General features: G+C 53.6%; 6 protein-coding genes across 6 annotated transcripts; 3 read left to right on the top strand and 3 right to left on the bottom strand.

The window, feature by feature from the left end:
• Positions 1-133: 133 nt before the first annotated feature.
• Positions 134-3,697, bottom strand: BDP81DRAFT_351141 (uncharacterized protein). Its single transcript, XM_060586212.1, has 3 exons — positions 2,651-3,697; positions 876-2,587; positions 134-782 (listed from the first exon to the last, which is right to left on the bottom strand). Exons 1-3 carry the CDS (start codon positions 3,523-3,525, stop codon positions 589-591), a joined length of 2,781 nt encoding a protein of 926 aa, XP_060444442.1. The 5' UTR covers positions 3,526-3,697; the 3' UTR covers positions 134-588.
• Positions 3,698-5,267: 1,570 nt separating this feature from the next.
• On the bottom strand, positions 5,268-13,516 carry BDP81DRAFT_321760 (beta-ketoacyl synthase domain-containing protein; the record flags this gene model as incomplete). The annotated part of the gene is made up of 7 exons (XM_060584644.1): positions 5,268-6,119; positions 6,182-11,241; positions 11,301-11,777; positions 11,842-12,634; positions 12,788-13,056; positions 13,127-13,271; positions 13,343-13,516. The coding sequence occupies 7 exons, from the start codon at positions 13,514-13,516 to the stop codon at positions 5,268-5,270; spliced, it is 7,770 nt and encodes a 2,589-aa protein (XP_060444441.1).
• Positions 13,517-15,390: 1,874 nt separating this feature from the next.
• BDP81DRAFT_42328 (uncharacterized protein) lies at positions 15,391-16,498 on the top strand. Its single transcript, XM_060590055.1, has 2 exons — positions 15,391-16,170; positions 16,297-16,498. The coding sequence occupies exons 1-2, from the start codon at positions 15,589-15,591 to the stop codon at positions 16,429-16,431; spliced, it is 717 nt and encodes a 238-aa protein (XP_060444440.1). The 5' UTR covers positions 15,391-15,588; the 3' UTR covers positions 16,432-16,498.
• A 518-nt stretch (positions 16,499-17,016) lies between these two features.
• On the top strand, positions 17,017-18,283 carry BDP81DRAFT_472527 (S-adenosyl-L-methionine-dependent methyltransferase). Its single transcript, XM_060594618.1, has 3 exons — positions 17,017-17,169; positions 17,249-17,861; positions 17,938-18,283. The coding sequence occupies exons 2-3, from the start codon at positions 17,275-17,277 to the stop codon at positions 18,050-18,052; spliced, it is 702 nt and encodes a 233-aa protein (XP_060444439.1). The 5' UTR covers positions 17,017-17,169; positions 17,249-17,274; the 3' UTR covers positions 18,053-18,283.
• A 928-nt stretch (positions 18,284-19,211) lies between these two features.
• On the top strand, positions 19,212-20,202 carry BDP81DRAFT_430357 (methyltransferase). The gene has a single exon (XM_060590603.1). It carries the CDS (start codon positions 19,417-19,419, stop codon positions 20,137-20,139), a length of 723 nt encoding a protein of 240 aa, XP_060444438.1. The 5' UTR covers positions 19,212-19,416; the 3' UTR covers positions 20,140-20,202.
• Positions 20,203-20,380: 178 nt separating this feature from the next.
• BDP81DRAFT_395375 (Cullin repeat-like-containing domain protein) lies at positions 20,381-21,607 on the bottom strand (the record flags this gene model as incomplete). The annotated part of the gene is made up of 2 exons (XM_060588062.1): positions 20,381-21,295; positions 21,434-21,607. 2 exons carry the CDS (start codon positions 21,605-21,607, stop codon positions 20,381-20,383), a joined length of 1,089 nt encoding a protein of 362 aa, XP_060444437.1.
• Positions 21,608-23,626: the final 2,019 nt, after the last annotated feature.

The raw sequence follows: 23,626 nt of genomic DNA, 5'->3' as shown, positions 1-23,626 counted from the left end.
CGCCGGTGTTTTGCCAGCCCCTCACATTGGTTTTCCGCCGTGTCCGGGCTAAGATCTGGTAGCTTCGGCAGCTCATCCTTGCATCCGATGATCCATTCAACTCGGGTGCTTCACGCGAGGCAAGTCAAGTGTCGATGTGGTCCAAGTTCGTCAAATGACATGCAAACGCTTTACAGAGGCTCTGCATGGGAATGAGATCAAGGTGCCTTATCTTTAGTCAAGACGTACGAAGGCGTGGTATTGAACTTACTCGAGACCGCTGACCGATAATAAGAAGCTTCATGAGACGTTATCGGAGTATGCTCAGGATAACTTCAATTCTAGGTTGAAAAAGTCCAGTCATTCGACCATGGCAAGTGTGAGTAGATGGGTCTATCTATACAATCAAGAGCACTCATGAAAACGACAAGGACAGCGTGATCTGCCTCGTACGAAGTTGAGCACTTGGCCTATGTTCAACTTGCAGAGGATATTGGTGGTTGACATCGAGCGCGATGCATCATTAGCTACTATTACAATGGAAAATTGCTGCTAGCCTGTGAAGTTTTACAACAAAGAAAATCTTAGATACAATGTGTGCGACCAGGTTCACTGGTGACCTGACAAGAACTTCTTCCACCGCTCTATTACCTCGTCCCTCTCAGCCTCCGTCGACCTCCTGAAATCGTCGATGCCCTGTCGTAATCGAATAAGCAATACCTCGGCCTTGAGCGCCGTAAGCCTGTGTTTTGAGAGTTCCTTTTCTATGCCCTTTAATGTGTATCCAGGGAGACCAAAAATAGCTGCATGACTGTTAGCATCTTTTCCTCTAGAGTGGCGAGGCCTCAACTCCCAACCATTGCGTAGAAAAGAAGATGGGAACACAAGAGACTTACCAGCAAAGAGATTAAACGTAAACCCGCGACCGGCCTGATAAACACCCTTTCCGAAACCCTTGACACCCTCCCTCTTGGCACCCTCATACGGCTTCACAACAACACCGCTAAACGCCTCCCACGTTCCCAAAACAAACTCCTTGCCTGACGTCCGCAGCCCGCTCCCGAGACCGGTGATCTGGTCCCGCCGTCGCACCTCGTGCCCGATAAAGCCGTAGGAAGGGTAGTTGTGGAACCCGTTGGCGACATTATAGCACACTGCCACGGGAGCCTTTAGACCAGCCTTGACGAGCTCAATACCGTATCGCCCCGTCGCGCGCGCGAATTCCGTCGGCCTATTGGGTTTCTTGACGAGGGTTGCCACGGAGGACTTGCGTCTACCGCGTTCGTCGACGGCGCTGGCGTCTATCATGGCGATTTCGGCAGCCGGGTCAGCGCACTGGAGGGATTTGGTGGCCATCTTAATGGCGATGGCATTCATCTGCTTCGGCGTCATGATGTGCGCCTTCGCCACGCGCTTCAAGTGGCCATCTTCCGCGTCCTCTGCTCCGCACTCTGGGCCCGGCTGGACGTCTGGTCCCTCGCTAGGTTCCGCCGAGGGTTCACGCGTCGTGTTACTCTCCTCCTCGGGCTGCTTCTCGTGCGCAGGACGCTGAGCTTCGAGGTCGACGGCGTGCATCCGCGCCTGAGCGGCTTGGGGCGGGTGCTTCAACCGCTGCGAGTAATCCGACGTCGCCACGCCGATATTCGTAAAGAAGCCAGAAACCGCGGCCACGAGGCCGATGAAAGGGTGTTCGGCGCCTTCGTCGACGTACCAGTGCTTGTGCTTCAGCAGCTTGTAGTCGTGCAGCTTCATATACCCCTTATCGACGAGACATCCGACCGCAAAGTTACTCAGATACGCACCTGTCTTCCTGTGTTGCCAGTTGGCTAGCCTCTCTGGGCAGATGTCGCATCGCATCGTGTCGAGAGCCAGTCGTTCCTGGATATCCCTCGCCGTATCCCCCGCGCCGTCCTCTTCCGCGATCCGCTCCGCCATCTGCTGCACCGCCACCTGGACCTCAGGCTTGAGCGCGAAAGTGATGCTCGCTGCCAGTGTCTCGGCCGTCATCTCCTTGAAGGGCACGGGAGCTGGGCCGGCGCCGGCACGGGCAATCATCTGGCCCCAGAAAGGCTGGTCTCCAAAGAAGGGTACAACGACAGTAGGGCGTCCGCATGCAATTCCTGCCGCGGACGTGCCGGCGCCGCCGTGGTGCACAACAGCCGAGACGCGCTTGAAGAGCCAGTCGTGCGGGCAGTTGCCGATAAGATAGACGTTGTCCGGGACATCGTCGCCGCCGCCGACGCCGCCCCATCCCTTGGAGACGATGGCGCGGACACCGGCTTGCTCGACGGCTTTGAAGACGAGTTGGGTGAGGGCTTTGGGGTCGTCGACGACGATGGAGCCGAAGCCGATGTAGATTGGCGGTGGACCGGCCTCGAGAAATGCGATGAGGTCTGCGGGTGGCGTGTACTTGTCGGCGAGGGAGAGAAAGGAGAAGCTGGTGATGTTGATGTGGGAGTCCCAGTCGGCGGGTTTAGGGATGAGAGACTCGGACCAGAGGAAGGTATATGGAACGCGGAGTCTGGGGAGGAGTTGACATCCCCACAACGGACTAATATGATCGAGGCCTAACGTCTGTGTGCGGAACTTATTGATCAAGTCACCGAGTCTAGTTGCATGTCAGTAATGAGTGAAAGGAAGCAAAGACTGAGAATAAGAGTGAGCGACTGACCCTTGCCACGTCAAAAGCTCCATCATGATAAACGACAAATAGTTGGCGGCGCTCGTGTCGGCCTCACCATAACTCATCGAGGCCAGCGGGTGATGAAAGGCCTGTGTTGGGCACCACGGCATCGTGAAAATCATGTGAAGCGGGATACCAAGCTTCTCAGCACAATGAATGTGAGCCATCGACGGCGGGTTGGCGATAATCGCATCAGCGACAAAAAGGTCGTCCACATTTGGCACAGTAGCAGCCGTAGTTCGTTCGCCCATGCCGTCTCCCGCCTCTATACAACTCCTCCATGCCCCGTTGATAATCTCAGCCATCTCTTTCCTCCGGTGCTTAATGTCTCCGGCCTTGACGCTCTCTCGGCTGGGAAGCAGTCCGGGGTTCTTGACCATGTAAGCCATGAGCGCCTCCGGGTCGCCGCCGATACTGAAGAATTCGACGCCATTGGACTCTACAAAATCCTTGAAAACGGGGTGCGTGCAGATGCGGACTCGATGACCGTAGGGCTCCTTCATGAGAAGCTGTGCGATGGGGATGAAAGGTTGGACATCGCCGCGGGATCCGACAATGTGTATCGCGATGTTGAGCCGCGGGCTCTTTGACCGCGGATGTTGCTGCGAATTTTCCAAAATGACGCTGCTGCGTCGCCGTAGCCGTGCCTGTTCGAATTCTTCATCGTAGTCGCCAGAGTGCGGTCTGAATGCCCCTTCAAAGTCGCGAAGCCAGTGTGCGAGCTTTTGCGGATTCGCGTGAAATCTCACTCGTACGCGTCCATCGTTGCCGACGTTGCCGGATGTGGCCGTCTCTGAGCGACCGCCGTCCCCCAACGTAATGTGGCCCAGTCCCTTTGACTTTACGCGTGTGAGTGCCGCCATGTTGGAGGAAATCCAAAAAAAAAAAAGACTTCAACGAGCCCTCCCCAGACCCCAGTGAGCTAGGCTGGTTATGTGATGGATGGATCCAGTTCCGCAATGGAGTCGATGCTTTGATCAATTAATCCAGACCTTCTAAAGCGACGTCCGATGAGATGAGAAAACGAGCCTATATAAGCATATAAGAGTTTGTATGAGCTCTGAAGTGATGAGATGAACTAGCAAATTCCATCTCTTGCCGCAGTGCCGCTGACTCGGGGAACAATCACGTGTGTCATTCCCGCTCTCCGAGACTTCCCACCCACCAGTGCCACCAGAATGGCAGAATCCCCCATTGCCCGCTGCTTTCATCGGCGTTGTTTATCCCCAAAACGTCATAGAGGGGCTGTTGTTTTGCAGATTAGCGTCGAATGGAAATGAGGTTACTATGCAGATTTACGAATGGACCTTTAGGTTTACGCCGTTTGCAGTTAGTCCCCTTGGCTCGCCCTTTTTCTGTGGAACTCCGTTTTCTTGTGCCGTGGTGCCCCTTCGTTCTCGCCTTTCTGTCACATTTCTCTCCTCTTATCTGACTGCTCCGGGCACGTCTGGCTGCCTGTTTGGGCCCCTTGGTGGTACTGTAGTCGCGCGTATAGTGGTTGGCCTGGTGGCCTGTTACGCGCATTCAGGTTCCTTTGGGGGCGAGGCAGAATGGAACAAATGCCATTCTCGTTTCAGAGATCCCGGTTCGGTTCAATGTCTTTTCTGGGGTCCAAGGGGATTGCCATTATTCCCGCCCTCCAGGGTCTCCATTCACTCAACATCTTTTGTCTCTCACAAAGCCTGTCATATGCCTTGGCAACCGTGACAACTCAAGTGACCTATTCCAGGAATCCAGAGTTTTCCAGACTCCAAAGACGCAACAACCGGATTGTTCCTCGGGTTCCAGGCCTGAACGGAGTGCTCGGGCGACAATCCTCGGCACCTCTGGCTGGGCTATTGTAGGTAACCCATGCCGCAGATCGGGCACATCAGGGGTCCGTCCCCCGTCCTCATAGACCAATTCACCGAGACTCCGTTCAGTCCTTGAGAAGTTTCCGTTCCCTTTGCCCGCTCGTGACCAGCCAATTCCAGCCAGCTCGGGGCCATTTTCGTGGACGAAAATCCGGGCCTTGAACTCGGAAAACACCGCAACACATCCTCCGGCTGGCCCGGGATGTTCGGCGATTGTGCCACCGGGCTTGCCGCTCTTCGATGCAGCTTTCAGGTTTTCAGCGCCAATTTGTTGTCCAAGGTGGTGGCTAGCTGCACTTCTGATCGGTACCAAAACACACATGCACTTTTTACACATTTTTTGTTAAGCGCCGAGCCCCTGGAAACCGAGCAAACGTCAAAGTCAATTGAGTTATTTAGCCTATTCGAGATGCTAATCGAGATACTAATGATCACAACAACCACACTCCCCAGAGGCCGTGATATTACCATGCAAACTTTATCATGTCTCATCAATCATTGCAGGCAGAAAAACAAGTAGTTACTCCGTAGCCAAAAAAAAAACAGACATCCGAAAACCGAAAAAGAAAAAAGAAAAAAGAATAAAAAAAAACCAGTAAAAGACGAGAGAAACCGCCCCCTTATTATCAAAAACCCGACGACACTTAGCTGCGCAGCGCGCATAAAGAAAACGCCTAAAGGAAACCCCAAATAGCGGCGCTAAAAACGCGAAAGATGAGGAAAGATAAACTAAAGCAACTCGGTCTCGGTTACTAATTAGCAAATTGCTGCCTGAGACTACTCTTCTTCGTAGCAAGCACCGCCAAATGTGCGATACTCGAGTTATTCGTAATATCGAAGACAGACACCTCGGCCCCAAGCTCCTTCATGAGCCACGACCGGAGCTCGACCGCCGTCAGGGAGTCGATACCGTACGCGTGAAGCGGCTTGGATGTCTCGAGGTTAAGCGCGTCGATGCTGAGCATCCGCGCAATCTTGAGAAGCAAAGCGTCGAGAATAATGTTCTCGGCTTCCTCCAGCGAGGACGCGCATTGCAGGTTCGCTTTGTGATTGACTGTCTTGTTCGCGTCGTCCCCATTGTCTGCATCGTCTGTCTCTGTCAAGCGCAGGTGGCTGAACAGGGGATCCTCTCCCCACGTCTGCGTCTGATACCCCTCCACGGCTGTCTCCTGCGGCAGCCAGAGGCGGGGGATGACTTGCGCCCTCGCCTCTGCCTGGGTTGAACTAGCGCTGACCGGACGGCAGTGGTAGTCTAGCACGGCGTAAAGCTCGTCCGCGGTGATGTGAGTCCATCCTGCAGACGAGAGGTAGTCCCAAAGTTCTGGCTTCTCTGCGACGTAGCCTACGCCGCGGATGATTGGAAGGTCGATGGAAACGGCGTTGATACCCTTGGAGACGAGGTGGTGCGCAAAGGCGTCTTGGAACGTTCCTCCTGCCGCATAGTTGACCTGCTCGGGACTTCCTGTCACTCCCACAGTGGAAGACAGGAAGACGAAGAAGTCTGCCTTATCGCCGAGGGCGTTGTACAGGTTCCAGGAAGCGTGCACCTTGGGCTGCACGGCTGCCTTCCAATTCTCGAGCGACATGTTTTCGAGAAGGTTGTCCTTGATGTGGATTAGCATTGATGCATTTTCAAAAATGGATTCTGGTATGATATTCAACTTACTTGGAGCACCATGGACCCTTGGATGCATCCCTTGATAGGAGGAAGAGTCGTAGCAAGCTCAGCCATAACACCTTGCAGAGCACCGGCATCCGTCACATCGCAGGCCGGAGTGACCACATTATCGCATACAGATTCGAGCTCGGAAATCAGCTCAATCGCAGCTTTCTCCACGGCGCCACGTCTTGAAAGTAGGATGAGGTTCTTTGCCCCTCGAGAGGCCATCCATCGTGCGACAGACCTCCCAAGACCACCGAGACCACCAGCAATCACATACGACGCCTCGGGATCGAAGCTACTGAGAGGCTTCCGGCTCGGTACGACGGGTACCACATCGTCATCACGAGGTTCAAGCACGATCTTGACGGTACCCTGACCTTCGGACTGTATCCGGCGGAACGCGTCGCCGACTTGAGAGAAGCTGTAGAGCGCGGTAGGCGACGGGCGGCTAATTTTCTTCCAGTTTGCGAAAACGATGTCGACCATGTGCTGGAATATGGTCTCGGTGCGAGTGAGGTCGAACGCGAGGCAAGACGTAAGATCAAAGGACTCAAGACGGACGTTACGGCCTCTTGGGACCCGTGTGTTGGAAATGCCGGCACCTGAGCCGATGTGAACGATGCGCCCGAATGGTGCAATGCAGTCGATAACGCCGTCGACAAGTCCGTCGTTCGCCGTGACGAGAACGTTAATGCCACGCTCCTTGACCAGCTTCTGCTGGGCCGATCGCATTGACAAGTCACGGCTGCTGAAGACGTGGTCTTCTGGGACACTGTACTCCTTGACCAGGACGTCTCGCTCTGACTGATTCGTCACAGTTGTGTAGACTTCAGCTCCTTGAAGCTGGGCAATTTGGATGAATGCCTTTCCGATGCTGGAGCACCCTCCGTGCACCATAACAGAGTCCCCCTTACGGATCGAGCCAAACTCGCAGAGAACGGCGTAGGCCGTCGTGTAGTCGACGGGCAGGACCGCGCCATCGGTCCAAGACACTCCATCAGGCAGCTTCGCGAGCAAGCCGTCCGTAGATCGAACATGAGTTTTGATGGTGCCCGAGACCGCGAGTCCAAAGACCCTGTCCCCAACCTGGAACCTGGAAGTAGGTCCAGTCTTCGTGACTATGCCAGAGGCCTCCAGACCCAGAGGTGACTCTTCCGCTTTACCGAGGACTGAAGAGACATCGCTGGTGCTCACTCCACAAGCCATGGTCTTGAACTCAACATCGTGGTCTCCCAGAGATGTCTCAGTCAGGGTGTCTTCCTCGAAGCGCAGCGAGTCAAGTTGACCAACGTTCCCGACCTGAAGGGATAGCGACCGGGAGGTTTCATCTTTCAGAAGCTTGTTCTCGACGCTCACGAGGCCAGTCTGGTTCTGAATGTGGTCGGTCATGTACTCTGCCTGAACGAGTCGAGACACGTGTACCACACTGTCGATCACCCTGAATGAGTTCTCGACGCTAGCTTGTGCTGCCTCCAGAACTTGGGCGCACTTTTCGGCAATGAGCTCTTCGGTGGCGTCTTGTTCGAATGAGAGAGTGAGGAAGTTGACGTCTGGTCTCTCTGAGCGAACCACCCTAGCCAGTCCAGTCACCAGTTCTGAATCAGGGTTGGGTGCAGTTGAGGTGCCGCCTCGGGTCACCCAAAGAATGTTCTTGCTTTGAGTGAGTACTCGCTTGAAGCTATTGAAGATCTCATCGTTCATATCCTTCAAAGCAGAATGATCCAGCTCGGAGAGTACCACACAGGTGGCAGAGGTCAGATCCTTGTCAGCCACGGACGTGAGGGCGGCAGTTCGGCAGTCTACTCCTTGACCGATGGCCTGCGAGATTTTCGCGGCCAACTCGAGCTGAGCGGGCGTCTCACTCGTCAGAATATAGTGCGAGGAAGCCGAGTGAGTTGACGACTCCGATGCAAGGTTACTAGACACAAGGATCGAACTCATCTGATGCGGCGATGAAGCGAAATCCTCAAAGACGGCATCGAGCCCATTGAACCCCGAAGCCCGAAGATGAGTATCCCATGAGTTGGGAGACATCAACGGACCCCAGATACGGTCCTTGTCCTCCGAAAGCCACCACCCATGCAGCGTACCGAAGCAGAAGCTGCCCAGAAGGATCTCAGTGTTGGTGATCTCAAAGAGGAGAAGCTTTCCGCCAGGCTTGAGCAGTTTCCTGGCATTGACGAGCGTGTCGTCAATCTTCTTCGTGGCATGCAAGACGTTCGCCGCGATGATGAGATCGTACTTGCCAGCCTCGAAGCCCTGGCTGAGGGGATCATTTTCGACATTAAGGACTCGGAATCCCATCCGCCCAACCTCGTCCTTGAAGTTCTCCTTGGCCTGCTCAAAGAACGAGGGCGAGATGTCGGTGAAGTCGTAGTGTCCGTACCGACGACTGCTGTCCTGTGTCAACGTCGCCACTGCGGGACGCGTGGCGCCGCCTGTTCCGGCGCCGATCTCGAGGATTTCCATGTTGGGGTTCTTGTGCGCCAGGATGTTGAGGTAACTGCATAGCTGGGCATAGCATCTCTTGGAGCCGAGGCCGTGGCTGTAGACATCCTCTGCGAGCTTGTCTTTGAAGATGACGTCCAAGGGGTCGCGTTCTCCAGTGAGGATACCTGATAGGGCTTGGCCGACGGCGATGATGAGCTTGCCTTCTGAAGCGCTGCCGGCGAGGACCTTGGCCTCGAGCACCTCGATGCTCTCGCTTACGGGACCTTCTGAGTGCTGGCGGGCGACGTGTTGGAACCACTTGACATATCGTTGGTGGTACCAAGTCATCTTGCCAATGGACTCCTGGGTAAGAGATTCTGTGCAACGACGCATGTAAGCCAGGCAGAGCGCCTCGCAGTCCAGCATCCAGGTAGAAGGATCATCCTCCTGTGTCAGCGGCAGCTGGAACAATTGTGAATTCTGCTGCTTCGTCAAGAAACTCGGATCAGGTTTCCAAGATATATTGAAAGCCGGATGAACCACCGCCTCAGAGGTCTCCTTTGACGAATCACTCGAGATAGTCTTGAAGACGATACCCGACATCTGCACCATATCCTGGCCCAGTTCGAGGTGCGTGGCCTTCACGTCCGAGACCACCTCGCTGCGCCCCTTGACTCGAGACTCCGCGGAAACATTGTAGGAGTTGTGAGACAGGCTCGATTGCGCCGAGATCCAACCATCAGCCAGGTACGTCGGCACTCTGGTCGCTCCAGCGTACTCGGAGCTCGAGACCAGGGCGGCGAGGTTGGCATGCACGAGGCCGTCGAGGGTAGCCGGGTGCACCAAGTGCGGCTGTACATACTGGTGCGGCATCGACTTCTTGATCTTATCCACTGGGGGACGAAGCGTTGCTGTCATTTTGAGGTCCTGGCTAAGGCGCACGCCGCTCAGCGTCTGGAAGGTTGGGCCAAAGTTCAATCCGGAGTCTGCGAAGTTGCGGTATAACTTGTCGACAGACACTTCCGTCACGCAGGTGTCATCAACGCTCTCCTCGAGCGCCCTGGGTGCGAGTTGATCCTCTGACTCGTACTCCGTCTGCACGAAACCGTGACAATGCTCCCTCCACGTGCCATCTTGCATGGTCCAGAGCTGGAACTCTCGCCATGTTGAAAGGGTGGAAAGGCTGTTCTCCCGGTGCTGGCGAAGGTAGAATTGGGACTCCACACCATTGGTGTCATCGGGAACTCGCAAGGCCAGCTTAAATGACACGTCTCTCAGTCTGAACGCCTTCAAGACCTTGCCCTTGTCGGCGATCTGCCGGCTCGCCTCGATAGCCATGATGAGCATCCCGGCTGCAGGATACAATATGTCCCCAGATACCTTGTGATCTTCGATCCAAGGATTCTCTGAAAGCCGGATGTAATTGCGCCACACTGCGTTGTTCTCATTGAAACCCGGCATGGGAGCTCCGAGCAGCTCGTGTCGGCCCACAGGTCTCTTACGGAAGTCGTCGCTCAGCGTGCTCTGTACCCAGTACTCTTTTGAGTGATCAAAGGGATAGGACGGAAGATTGGTGAGCATGAGTGGCCTGGGCCCGTGAGGCTCGTCTGCGTCGTTGACCTGTGCCAGGTTGACGTTGTAGCCGTGGCAGAAGAGAGTTCCGACAGATCTCAGGGCGGTCTCGACACCCGGCTTCTGTCGGATGAGAATAGAGTGATAGTCAACCTTTGCATTGCCGCGAACTTGTTTGACGGTACTGAAGAGCGGTCCCTTAAGGGCACTGTGAGGGCCAATCTCCAGGAAGTCCGTGATAGGCTCGAATGCAGGTTCTTCGTCGATGTCTCCATTCATAACACCATTGACATGTCCGTTGACGTTCCCGTTGACGAGACCATTGACATTTCCGTTAACATGTCCATTGACCTTGGGTGTTTCGGAACCCTTGAGCATCTCAGTGACAGATTCGGTAAACCGGACAGGTGATACCAAGTTTTTGACCCAGTACTCTGGCCGTCGAAGTTGCGAGGGCAGTATCGGCACTCCCATAGTCGAAGAGTAGAACCGAGGCTTCACAGGGCTCCTCAAAGTACCCTGCTGAAGCTCTCCCATGGCCACAAGATACTCATCAGCCATGGCCTTCATGTACTGAGAGTGGTACGCAATCTCGACGTTGAGCTTCCTCGCAAACACCTTCTCGGCACTAAGTAGCTGGACTAGCGCGTCAATCTTTTCCGCATCACCGCTGACTGTATGGCTATCCGCGCTGTTCATGCAAGCGATCTCGAGGGTACCGTCGCCGCCAAGTTGCTGGTTCACGCGATCGATAGCGTCCTGCGTAGCGGCTTTGCTCAGACCGACGGCGGCCATGCCTGTGCTAGGTCGAGAAACAGAGCGCGTGAGCTTGGCGCTTAATTTCCCGCGGTAGTAGGCGATTTTCCAGGCCGCCTGTCGTGAGATTGCACCCGCGGCGTAGGCTGCGGCCACCTCGCCGGATGAATGTCCCGTGATGGCATGCGGGTAGACGTCCCAGGTGGAGAGGAGGTCCACCATGGCAACTTGTAAAGCAGTGCATATGGGCTGGCAGAATTCGGGGTCGTTGATTCGAGAGGATGTCTTTGACTTTGACAGTTCGACTGTAGTTCCGACAATGGTCAGTAAGAGGTCACATAACACGGCTCAAGATGGCACTTACACGTCAACGACCAATTACAACCGAGATCATTGAGATACCGATCAGCCGCCAAAAGACTCTCTTGAAAGGCGCGGTACGCCAATAGGTCCATGCCCATCGTCGCCCATTGCGCTCCTTGGCCGGTAAAGACAAACGCAAGCCGCGGGTTGGCCTTTGCTCGTATGGCAGTCGTAGAGTTACTCTCGAGAGACTTTTGTAACTGGACCGGCGAGCTAGCGATATTGAACGTCCTCCAAGAGTGACAGGTCCGCCTGCAGGCCAGTGTGTAGCTCAGGTCCCTCAAAAACCGCAGCTGGGCGGATTCTCCGACGATCTGGGCCGCTTTCGTTGCAAGATAGTCCCTGTACCCGTCCCGTAACCGAGAAACGGCATCCTGGTCGTTTGCCGACAGAACGAAGAGACGTGGGGCATCTTCATTTTCAAAGTCGTCAAGATGGATCCCGCTATCCGATGGGCGGTGGAATCCATTGACGCGACCTGAGCAGTTGTGAAGAAACGTCAGTTGTGCCCTCCATTGCGCGGAACAAGAAGAATGACTTACCGGTCCCATTCACCAAAGGTGCGTCTAGTTGTCTCGGGATCTTGGGGATCGTCTCTGTGCGATGGTTCCCGACTAAGCGGAAGCTCTTGAGGAAATGGAGCGCGTCGTCCATCACCACGTGGGCGTTGCTACCACCGACGCCAAACGAGTTCACGGACATGCGACGCAGGCCACGTTGCGGCCAAGCCGTGGGTTTTGTGGGAAACCTCAGATTCCACGCGTCTTGGATCTTGGGGTTGCGCTTCTCAAACCAGATGTTCCCGGGAATAACACCGCTCTCTAGCGTCAAGACACCCTTGATTACGGCCGCTACTCCCGCAGCGCCCTCCAGGTGTCCGACATTGCTCTTGAGCGCGCCCACGTACAACGGCTCATCCGCAGATCGAAGAGGTGCAAAGATCTCGGCAAGGGCACTCGCCTCGATGGGATCGCCCACGGGTGTACCCGTGCCATGGGCCTCGGCGAACCGCGTGAGCGAAGGGTCCAAATTGGCCCGGTCGTAGACGTGCTTGATGAGCGCGACCTGGCCCGCTTTCGTCGGCTGCGTGATGCCGGGAGATCGGCCGTCTTGGTTCGTAGACGAGTTCCGGATGACGGCGCGGATGACGTCCCCGTCCCGAATGGCATCCGATACCCGCTTTAAGACCAGGGCCCCGAACCCTTCGCCGCGGGAGTATCCGTTGGCCCGGTGGTCAAAGCTGTATGACTTGCCCTCCGGACCCAGAACGCCCGCCGCGTCTAGCTTTAGTGTCATCTCGGGAGTCAGGATAAGGTTGCACCCGCCCACGACGGCCTAGTACACGATGACGGGGTGGTTAGCCAAGAGCCCGGCTTGCAGACAGCGGGGGAGGGGAGGAGGGGCGTGGTTTGGTTGGCTTCAGTGTCACCGCCCCTTGAGATGAAAGGGACTTTGGTAAAATTGCATGTAAGAGAAAAAGAGCCTCACCATGTTGACCTCACGAAGCTTGAGACTCATGCATGCTTCGTGCACAGCCACCAGACTACTTGAGCAGGCCGTGTCTACTGTTACACTCGGGCCCCGGAAGTCGAAGAACCACGAGACTCTGTTGCTGAGCATACTTGCTACTGTGCCCAGGGCTGAGTATTTGTTCGGGATATCCAAGTCTTTCGCTATGTGATCATTGTAATCGGCCGTGAAGCAGCCGACGTATACGCCGGTCTGGGTTCCGGCAACTGTATCGAGAGGAATTCCGGCTTCGTGCAAAGTCAGTATTGAGACTAACTTGAAGTTTCATAGTTTCGGAAATCAAAAGTCTCTCCATACCATTTTCGATGGCCTTGTATACACTCTCCAACATTCCTCGCTGTTGAGGATCAATACTCCGTGCTTCTGTGGGTGTGATGGAAAAAAACGGCGCGTCAAATGCCGATATGCTGCCCTTGAGAAAGTGGCCATGGCGAACTCGTGTCTAATTAAAGCGCTGCAAGTTAGTTTTCGTCTCATAAACTTTTGCATAACACGGGGGGCGGGAACACGCACGGCGCCGCTCCTGTCGGCATCCGGATGCCAAAAGGCCTCTGCATTGTATCTCTCCCGCGGCACTTCCGTCCGGGCTGACCTCCCGGCGAGCAACGACTCGTAGAACCGCTCTGGTGTATCGCCGTCCCCGGGGAGCCTCGCGCTGAGCCCAACAATGGCAATGGGATCTCCCATGGTGTATACCGTAAAGGGGCTTTCTCGTCTAGTGTTTCGATACTATTGATCTGCTCAGGTCCGTGCGGTGAGCTACGGTGAGAGTTTGTGGGATGGTGGGAGTCGGGGAAGTGAATTGAGACATGGAACGAAATCCTTAGGACAAGACTGGAACCTGGATCAAGTCTCCAGCGAGATAGTAGCATTATTAGATAGAATCCACCACTTGGTTTCCCCTCTTCATGTGGACTACTCCGTAACTGCTAGCTATCAGGTATTTCTGGCGTCAAACTCGACAAGTAAATTTACTCCCACCCTGGTCGGTAGAAAAGGCCAAACGCGTCATATTGCGATGCACCAAGCACGGAGATGGCTCCAACAACCTTCGCACTTCGACTGGAGTTTATCTTCCAACAAAACATGGTGCATGAAGAATAAGACAAGGGTCCCGGATAGAAGGGGGGAGATATAATAGATACGTGGTTGATTAAGGGACATGCGGACGAGAAGGGGTGGCTACGTCTACGGTTTTCGTAGGTAACTGCGAAGCTTTGCGTTCCGCATTCCACAGAGTTCATTTGTTGCTCCGCCTTGGCATGCCGTACTTTAGACCCCGGAGCAGTTCAAGTAGACTTGTTAGTGCAGGCGAGACATCCATCGGGCCCAGATACAGGGGACCGGTGGAACACAAATTACACAAGATTCCTCGGGCTGGTTTCGACCGGGCCTCTTGTGTGTTGGCCCGCAGTGTGCATGCGCCCCTGTCTCTCGTTCCCTCTCCCAAGCTCGCTCGACTCGGGATCGGTCTGACCCCTCTTGGAAAGTACGGCGACAATGATGACCAAGTCAAGACTCGAGGCACACAGGGTGTCGCACATATTTTGCAGTTTAAGGCGCTTAGAGGTGTGTGGGGGCCGCGGGAGATTAGTGTTGGTTTTCCCATTTTGTTTCGGTTGCAATTCTTCGGCACCACGTGAAGCCAAGTTTGCCAACTCCCCAAATCCAATAGTCGTATGCTCAGCATAGGCTGCATCAGTGCATAGTCGAGCAAATGGCGAGCTGTTCCTCTTGGCTTGGTCTTCCCCCTTTTCGTCAACAACCTCGCTGCACTTCTGCAGTGATGGCCTGGATCGGGAGCCGGATCCCGGAGATCCGATGACGATCGTTGCGATAGTCTGCCAGGATACGCTTGGCCCAATCACTGCTTCTGGATTCTGGAAGGCGGCATCATGGCAGAGACCTTGACTCAGTGCCGTGTAAGCAGGCAGGCTCAGGCGTCAGGGTCGATCCCACACGATGGCGTCCCAGCTGCCGAACCCTGGACTGTTTAGCGACAGGGGTTGTGCTGGTTGCTGGCCAGTGGCTCCCCTGGGACTCTCGGCTGCTGCTCCATAAGAAATGCAAGGTCATGACTAGGAGGGTGACAGGTTTTAGCTGCCGGTCCAAGGCGTTGGGCCGCATTGGAACGTTGGAAAGTGTGTGATGGCTGTGAATGCGAGGCAGAAGTTGCGCTTTGATAAGGGGATTTCTGACAAAATTGATAAATGCGTCTTGATATACAATGTTTGCTTCCCCTTTCTCACCGATAGCACAGAAGCAGCCCATGCCAAAATTGCTTCGTTTCTTTCCCACCATTCCCAACGTCTCCTGACATGACGACTATAGACTGGGTTGCGCAGAGGCGAGGATTTCCGCATCGCTTCCCTGGACAGTGACAGGCCCGGTGCAAACTCAGAGAGTCAGAGTTGTCTGCCCATCCGGGCACATTACCACTGATTCTGATAAAGCGCCGACAAAAGCCCCGCAGATATTAGCACTTAGCAGCGACGCGGCTACGCGCAGTACGAGGCTTACCAAACCAGCTCGCCATCCGTACAAGGTTTTTCTGTTTTAGCGGCAAGGGATGGAAAAGGGAGAAGCGACACAAGACAGGGGCCGTTCAAACACGGCAGTGTCCGGGAGATGATGGCATGGCATGGCCACCTTGGGACCTCGGGTTGGGACCTTTTGCCCAAAAAATAAACTGTTGCCCTAGCCCGTTTTTATTCGGTTTCCCCCAGAAATGAAAAAACAAGACGAACCGCTTCTGGTTCATGGGACGACCTTGTCTATCCCATCCCGCCGCACCCTCTTTCTTGCTGGTTGCTTGTCTATCACTTTCTTCCTACACTCATGCTACTAGTAACATTCTTTCTTCCCCCTTGCGTTATACGGAGACCAGAGACAAAGTCCGCCTATCGTCGAGCCTTGCTGACCTGCAACTCTCTTGGTTTGTGCATTGCGTCTTTGGCCCGGCATTTAACTTGGACCCCCCCCCCAGTTTCCCGAATTCCCCCTCCTCCAGTCCCGAAGCGCGCACCGCTCCCTTCTACCCTTCCCCCTTGCCCACCACGGTCTCGCTCGGAGCGGACCGCATGTTGATGGACAGGTTCTACAACCAACAGCGGCTTCGCAAAAGCGGTGGTAGCAGCTTGAGCTCACTCGGTCCTGGCTCGCCCGTGGGACGGCACCAGCCGCCGCGTCCTCCAACGGCCGCCAACAGCATCTCGGCCGCCTCCACATCGACGCTGCTCACCGCTAGTTCGTCGTCCGAACGTACCCGCAACTTTTCCACAGACAGCAGGCCGCGCACGCCGCCCTCGACGAGACCATCGATGCAGTCAGGCGAACAAGACGTACGTACTCGGTCTATGAGACATTGACCCCTCCGTGAACCGTGGCAACTGTCATGTTGCTGCTGGCGCCTACGGATACGGGGTACAAGCTGAACCAGAACTCTTTGAATCTCATGCCGCTTATAGGAGTACCCCGAAGATCATCCGAGTCCGACCTCCGATGAAGTGAATGAGACCGTCTGGGCTGGAGGGTCCGATTCTGACGACGGATCGGACAGCGACCCGACGCCGGGTCAGAGTCTCCGGGCGGTAACACAGTGAGTCTCTCATTCTGACCCGATGATGATGTCTTTCATTGTTTTTTGGTTTATTCATGTTTCACGTTTATTTTCATTCTCACTTTATCTCGCCACTTCATCGGCCACTTTTATTTTCCTGCGACAATCTGACCATCCTTACCATCCGTGCAGTAGCGGTTCCAGCAAATCAAAGATCAAGTCGGGCAAATCGTCCATCTTCCAGTCCATCTTCAGCAAGTTTGCCAAAACCGGAAAACGCTTCGGCTTCGTGCCACATAGCAAGGTACGTTCTACCCAATCATCCTTTCCTGCAGGCGCTCCCAAGCTAACCCACTTTACCAATCCTCTAGGAGGAACAAGATAGAAATGGTCAGCAAAGCATCCTTCACCGTGGTCCACCGGTCGGTCTATGAGTCCATGGCCGCCAACCTCTTCACCTCCACATGTATGCTGCGCTTGCCGCAGGATCTGGAACGTCTAGACCAAGACCCAGACTGTCACTGACCAGGAATCGCAGCCCTCCAACACCAGATCATTGCCGAACTCTTCGACCACAGACTCCACTTGGCCCCAGTCGTCAAGGCCAGGGCCGCCCTCGACGTTGGCACGGGGCCAGGGCTATGGGCATTAGTGCGTTACCTTCCCATCATCAGTCACTTCGCAACCCCCCCTCCCCTCACCTTTCCCGCATAAATGATGTAACTAGTCTGATATCACGGAATGACTCGCTAACTAGCCTCTTCGTGTACTTAGGAATATGGCAAGTCGCTCCTATTAATTCTTACGGGATCTCATAACGCCGGGACATTGACGCTAACACCTGTTGACTGCCGTAACAGCCAAAAAGAATCCAAACTGTGCCGTGATGGGCGTCGATATTGAGAAAGTGCGCCCTCCATATAACGTATCCAACTGTCAGTTCAAGGTTATGGACATATCTACCGACTGGAACCTCGGCAGACAGTTCGACTTCATCCATGTTCGTATGCTGGGCGATATCGCGGAGAAGGAAAAGTTCGTCGAGTCCATCTATCGCCACCTCAACCCTGGGGGCTGGGTCGAGTTCAGCGAATGGATCGCGATCCTCGTGTCCCCGGATCACTCGCTGGAGGGAACAGCATTCCACAAGTGGAATATGCTTCTTCAACAGGGTCTTCACAACATGGGCCGCTCCATGCACTATGTCTCGCAATATCAGCCCATCTTGGAAAAGTCTGGGTTCGAGAGGATGAAGTTGACAAAGCACGCTGCACCTACGAACGCGTGCTACCCGGGTAAGAAGTGTCAGCGGTTCGGCACCATGATGTCCAACAACTGGAATGCCATTATCGAGCCGCTAAGCGTCCCTGTTTTCACTATTGGTCTAGGCTGGTCCGAGGCCCAGGTTCTTGCATTGGTCAAGAAGGTCCGTAAGGAGATTGACGATACGAACTACCATTCGTTTATGACGCTGTAAGTTATCTCTGGAAGTCAGGTGAGGTTGGAGGAGGTCCCGGATCATAACTGACAATCATATTTTTGATATCAGGCTTACGATATACTGCCGGAAGCCACGTAGCGGTGCATCATCGTCCGTATCATTGGCGAGCTCATCACGCTCGGCAGCTCAAATGTCGGTGTCCAATGTCAGTTCACATGGGTAGTAGCAAAAGGCGTCTAAAAATGGATGATGTGTTTACAAGGGGTTTGGGGATATCATACCACCACGAAGCGTTTGCAAAGCAAGCGAGCGATTTTATTATCAAAGGAATCTTCCGGTTCCATTATCAATGTAGTTGAGGTTTCCAGCCATTCCATAATCTCGGGTTCCAGCAGGAACAGTCCCGTATGTGCATGTGGGTACGTGTATCCGTACATGTAGGTCGTTGAATCGAGGCAAATGCCGCATCTTTCCATGAACGCAAGCGACTTCCTCTTCACCGACGGGCAATTTTCTGCTTTGGGCGGGACCTGTTTTCTCTTCGATTAAGCGATAAGAAGCTGCGTTTTTCATCGGCACAGCCACCCCCGCTGTGCCCGCATGCCAGGATCAATAGACTGCTACGGGATTTCCAGGGCGTCTTATGCAGGATTGCGGCGCAGTCAGGCGACTCGACGCACGCAGGCACTGTGGCACCGCAGGAAGAAGGATTACGAGGAGGGGCAAAAAGTTCCTGTTCGTATTTCCTATGATCCTATCTTCTTCAAGCACTGGTAGTCCCGCAGATCAGTGGTGCCAATTGAGGCCATTCAGACCATTCAAACCCCCCTCAATTGATCCAGACCGGCATTGCTACATGTCACATGCATATTCGCCTGCGTGGGGAAGAATGAGCTGATATGATATGGGCCATCCGGCTCTTACGGGGGTCATCTGAGGGATTTAAACCCTTACTCTGCAGGCCGGAGCCAATGGATAGGTAATCCGACATGAACATTAACGAGCACGAAGATAATAGTTCCTCTTGCCAACTACCCTAGCGCCAACAAGACTGTCATGACATACGTAGAAGACTTTGGGCATTTGCCAGAAGCAGAAGGGAAGCCGGCAATTAACCCACCACCTTGCATATGACAGAACCACTTGGTCCTGGGTACGGATACCGAAGAATGCGGTAGGTGTTGCTGCAGAGTTCAGGACGGAGCAGACTCCGTCACGCAGGTTCTAATTGGCCAATCCCGACACAATGTACTCTTGTTAACGCAGAGTTGAATAAAGGAACAACCCATGCTTGATAATGAAGGAAGCTCGGAATAGGATTCAAGCGCAAGTAAACCGAATAGCCACGGTAAGCGCTCGGTGGCATACTGTCGGTGAGCTGTTACCGACAAGGTGATAATTACCCAGCTCCCGGAAGGATCTAGGGCTTTTCCCGCGTCCTTTGTGTTGTGTTTCTGCCAGACCTTACTCACGAGTCACGACAACCCAACGAAGCGCAACTAATTGAGTCGCCGTCATTCCCACCCCCTTGTTGCCAATCTTTCCGCTTCACCCCAATTCATCAATCACTCAGTGCTATCGCCAACAATGGCCGATCTAGGCGCAGACCGCACTGCCGCCTACGGCGCAGTCTACTCGCCCTCGTTCCTCACAATCTTCTACGACAAGTACGTCCTGGACTTCAACATGTCAAAAGTCTGGGGTTGCAGCACAGAAAAACTCCTCCTCCCCTTCTTCAGCGAGAATTTCACCCGCAACCACCTCGACATTGGTGTCGCTACGGGCTGGTTCCCGGCAGCCGCCCTGGCACGGCCGTTCCGCGCAACCAGCAAGCAGCGCATCACGCTGCTGGACCTCACCGCGCCGCCTTTGAACGCGGCAAAGACCCGTGTGCTGTCTGTCACGACGAATACCGAGGTCCAATGCGTTGAGGCCGATGTCACGGAGTCGCCGCCGAAACAGCTTCTCGGCGAGCGATTCGACTCCATTTCCATGTTCAATCTGTTCCATTGCATGCCTGGCGGCAAAGCCAAGCTTCGTGCCTTTGGGCTGTACAAGGAGTTGCTAAGTCCCGATGGTGTGTTGACTGGTTGCACGGTGCTGGGCCCAAATGAGTCAACTGGATGGTTTACCAAGTTCTATCTCAAGTGGTACAACAAGTGGTGGGGTGTTTTCAACAACTGGGACGACAAGAAGGAGGATATCCAAGAGGCTCTGGATCAGGAGTTTGAGGAGGTCGAGACGTGGGTTGTTGGACAGGTGATGTTGTTCAGGGCAAAGAAGCCCAGGAAGGCGCTTCTTGATGTTTGAGATTTGGGACGGGTCAGATACCTAGGTACATTATAGCGGCATGAGTTATGAGTTAATGAGACGTGTGCACGGCTAGACGTAAACAACTAGCTATATTAACAATACGGAAATGAAAAGGTTAAGCTCTCTTCCAAAGTGCTTTCCTTCGCCTTTTACTCCGCGGGATGAGCCATTTTACTGAGACATTCCTCAAGGTCTTCCAGGACTCATGCATGAGTATCAAACTGCCCTCACTCCAGTCTCATTCTATCTGCGTGATAGAATCGTAATAGAATTGAGCCCTCTCCCGTATCACCTGAGTTTCTGTTGTGTCTCTCGCCAACACGATACTGTCCGCTTCAAAAGTCTTCCGTGCTGCGACTCCATCGCCGCTGCCACACCAAATCCTAATTTGATGACCTAAGATCTTGTCCATGGTTCTCTTCATATCCGAGTCCGAATCAAGAGCTTCATGATAGATATTTTGAGCCTTTAGATCCAATCGAATCAGATTCAAAAGCGTCTCTTCTGGTTTCGCGTCCGAGCCTAATGCAGCTTGAGCAGCAGCAGCCAGCAATTCTTCTATGGCTTCGTTCAAAGCTTCCGTTCCTCCTCTAGCCAACCTCCCTATCCTATGAGCCCGTCCAATGTCTCTGGTGTTGCCATCGTCGAGCAGCGCGAACACTGACTGCGTATCCTCGCGGATTTTCTTGCAGAGGTGGGGTTCTAGTGCGACATCAATGACCAGCGTCTTCAAATCCTCGTTCATATGACGGGGGAGAATAGTATGGCAGCGACACTCCTCTTCGAGCAGCCAGCGGCCAACCGTGGAACAATACTCAGCGACTGAGCTCTGAGATGTGAGGGTTTTTGCCGAGGTTTCGTAGTAGCCGCGGACCCTTTCCAGGTAGCCCTTACTGATTAGATCTCTGAACCTTTGTTGGCCGTCTTTCTCGTCGACCTCGCAAAGACCATCGATGACTCTAAAACAGGAACCGGCAGCATCATGGACCCTGACGGTCGGATCACTGGACTGGAGGGGTTCGGCGTATTCGTGCGAATAGGTGAGAAGGGTGAGTGTGTGGAGTATGGATCTCGATGATGGATCTGAAGTTGTGATGGAAGTCAAGAAGACTTTCATGCACTCGTTTAGAAGACTGCGTTTCGTGCTGCGCTCCTATTAGGTTTTGTTAGTACATATCTTGGGACTGCAGAACATTGAATGATAGAATATTCCCCCAATACCGCCATGAACGGCACACAGGACGTGCAGCTCCAATGAAGTATGAATCTTTGCCTTGTCCCAGATACTTACCAGATATGAAAGCAAATCAGGCAGCACACTGATTGCTCGCCAGTAACTCTCCCAAACCTCCATGAATCCGTGGAAGAAACTAACTTGCGACCCCAGGAGCTGACCATCCGCTCCCGCAAGTTTGATCAGCTGCTTGGACCAGATTGCCCGTAGTCGTTCATCGTGCCACTTCATTATGTCAGCAAAGAGCTTATCTGCTCTGCAGATGAGTACAACTTTCCAGATGCGCCTATAGGTTGCTTCAAAGTTTTCCTCGACGGTTTGTTTGTTGTAGATCTGCTCCAAAGCGCGCTCTATGGCGTCCCAATGTGTAGAATACTCCGAGCTAGGCGACTGACTACGCAGTAACTTCCGTTGCTTGACATTTTTCTGATTGACTGTGTGACAGAATTCGGAATTGTACCGTTGCGCCATATACAAAAGAGAGATCCCTCTACTGCATTTAGGTAGTTGTGGGTACATATAGTTTCCGTCACTGTGCCTCGGTGTGGTGAGTCAGACATGACTAAGTGCTGTCTCTCACAATAGATTATTAACTAGCAGTCATTCTTTTTTTCGCGACCGGATTTGTTCGTAGATTATGATTCCGTCTGATCCATTCAATCGGCCGGGGTGTTCCAATCTCAATCGCAGACCTCTCTGATCTGGTCCTCGAATATCTGATGGCACAGGGGGAATTTGCGCGGACGAGGCTCAATACAACGTAATCATGAATTCCTACTTTGCTGGAGTCGATCATTGTACACTTTCTCTTTCTTACCTGAGAGGTTTCACGATGATCGAGGATGAAAATGCTAACCTGGCCCACCTTCCGTGATGTTTGCTTATCTGCCTACTACACACAGTTGCCGCCTGTCAGCTTGTGGCACAATCGGTCTTGTTCATTGGTGCCCTCTCCTCTTCAATGTGACGTGGCGTCATTCCATATGAGGCTGGAGCAAACAATCTGATGCGAAACCCACAAGACTTTTACGTCGTATTATTTTCCGTTGCAACATGGCTGGTGAGGGCCGTTTTGATTCTTCAAACTTTCCTCCCTCCTGAACCGAACTGCCTCAAAACATCGCCTACTGCTGACAATAACCATGTCAGAAGATCCGATTACAGGCCATTACAAAGAGTACAATGTTGTGACGCCCGGCCAACTATGCGTCGCATGCATTGAATTCGCACAAGACTTCCGCAAATACCTCGAGGAGATCATCATCGAAGGCATCAGCTCCGTCTACAGTTCCTCTGGTCAAAATCATCCGCCTGGGGCAAAGGCCGTATGGCCCAAAACCTTTGCTTTTCATCACAATCTCCGGAGTCTGAAATCATCGCTCGAAGCAGATTGCCACCTCTGCACTCTCCTATGGCTCACTGTGCTCTCTGCGCAACTTCTTGCGGAGCCTACGACAGGCTTTGATTGGGATCGATCACTCAGTATACTGGTCGAATCGAGAAGTTTTACTTCAGAACTGACAGGCCAAAAGTTTCTCCTATCTCTTGTAGAGGCTGGCACAGAATACGCACTTTCCTCAGGGTTCGCAGTGCTTGATCTTAACTTGGGCGTACAGGCTGTGTCGAAGACATCTTCTGAACAACAGGATGGACATATTCCAGCGAAAGAGGCCTTCAGCGTATGGACAGGTTCTCCTACTAGCCTCAAGCTCGCTAAATCATGGATTGAAAGCTGTGCCACAGAGCATGTAGCTTGTGGAGCACCCTCAAGCAGCTACAAGAATGCAGGCTCTCGACCAACTCGGCTTGTCGACGTGAGTTCTGGCACAGAGTTCGTCCACGTTTGCAGCGCCCCCACGGAAAAGTTCGAACGGCCGATCAGCAACCAAGAGATCACCAGTCTCCAATTCATCTGGATTATGTCACGTTTAGTCATGCCTGGGGCGGAGCTGAGTTCGTCAAGTTGACGACGCAAAACTACGCTCGGTTATGTGATCACTTTTCAATTCAAGAGTTACCAAAGACATGGCGAGACGCTATCTGTCTTACACGATCACTCGGATACCGATACATCTGGATTGACGCCTTGTGCATTATTCAAGATTCTTTATGCGACTGGGAAGTTGAGTCAGACTTGATGGGCCAAGTTTATGAGCACTGTCACCTAAACATTGCCGCTCTGGGAAGTATATCGAGCAACGATGGCTTTTTCAGATTTCGAAATCCCCTCATGTTCAAGAATTGCTGTCT

This window comes from Colletotrichum phormii (assembly GCF_030913505.1).
Source record: "Colletotrichum phormii strain CBS 102054 chromosome Unknown BDP81scaffold_12, whole genome shotgun sequence".
In the NCBI taxonomy this organism is placed as follows: domain Eukaryota; kingdom Fungi; phylum Ascomycota; class Sordariomycetes; order Glomerellales; family Glomerellaceae; genus Colletotrichum; species Colletotrichum phormii.
The sequence above is the reverse complement of the archived record's forward strand: the minus strand, read 5'-3'. Positions and strand labels throughout refer to the sequence as shown.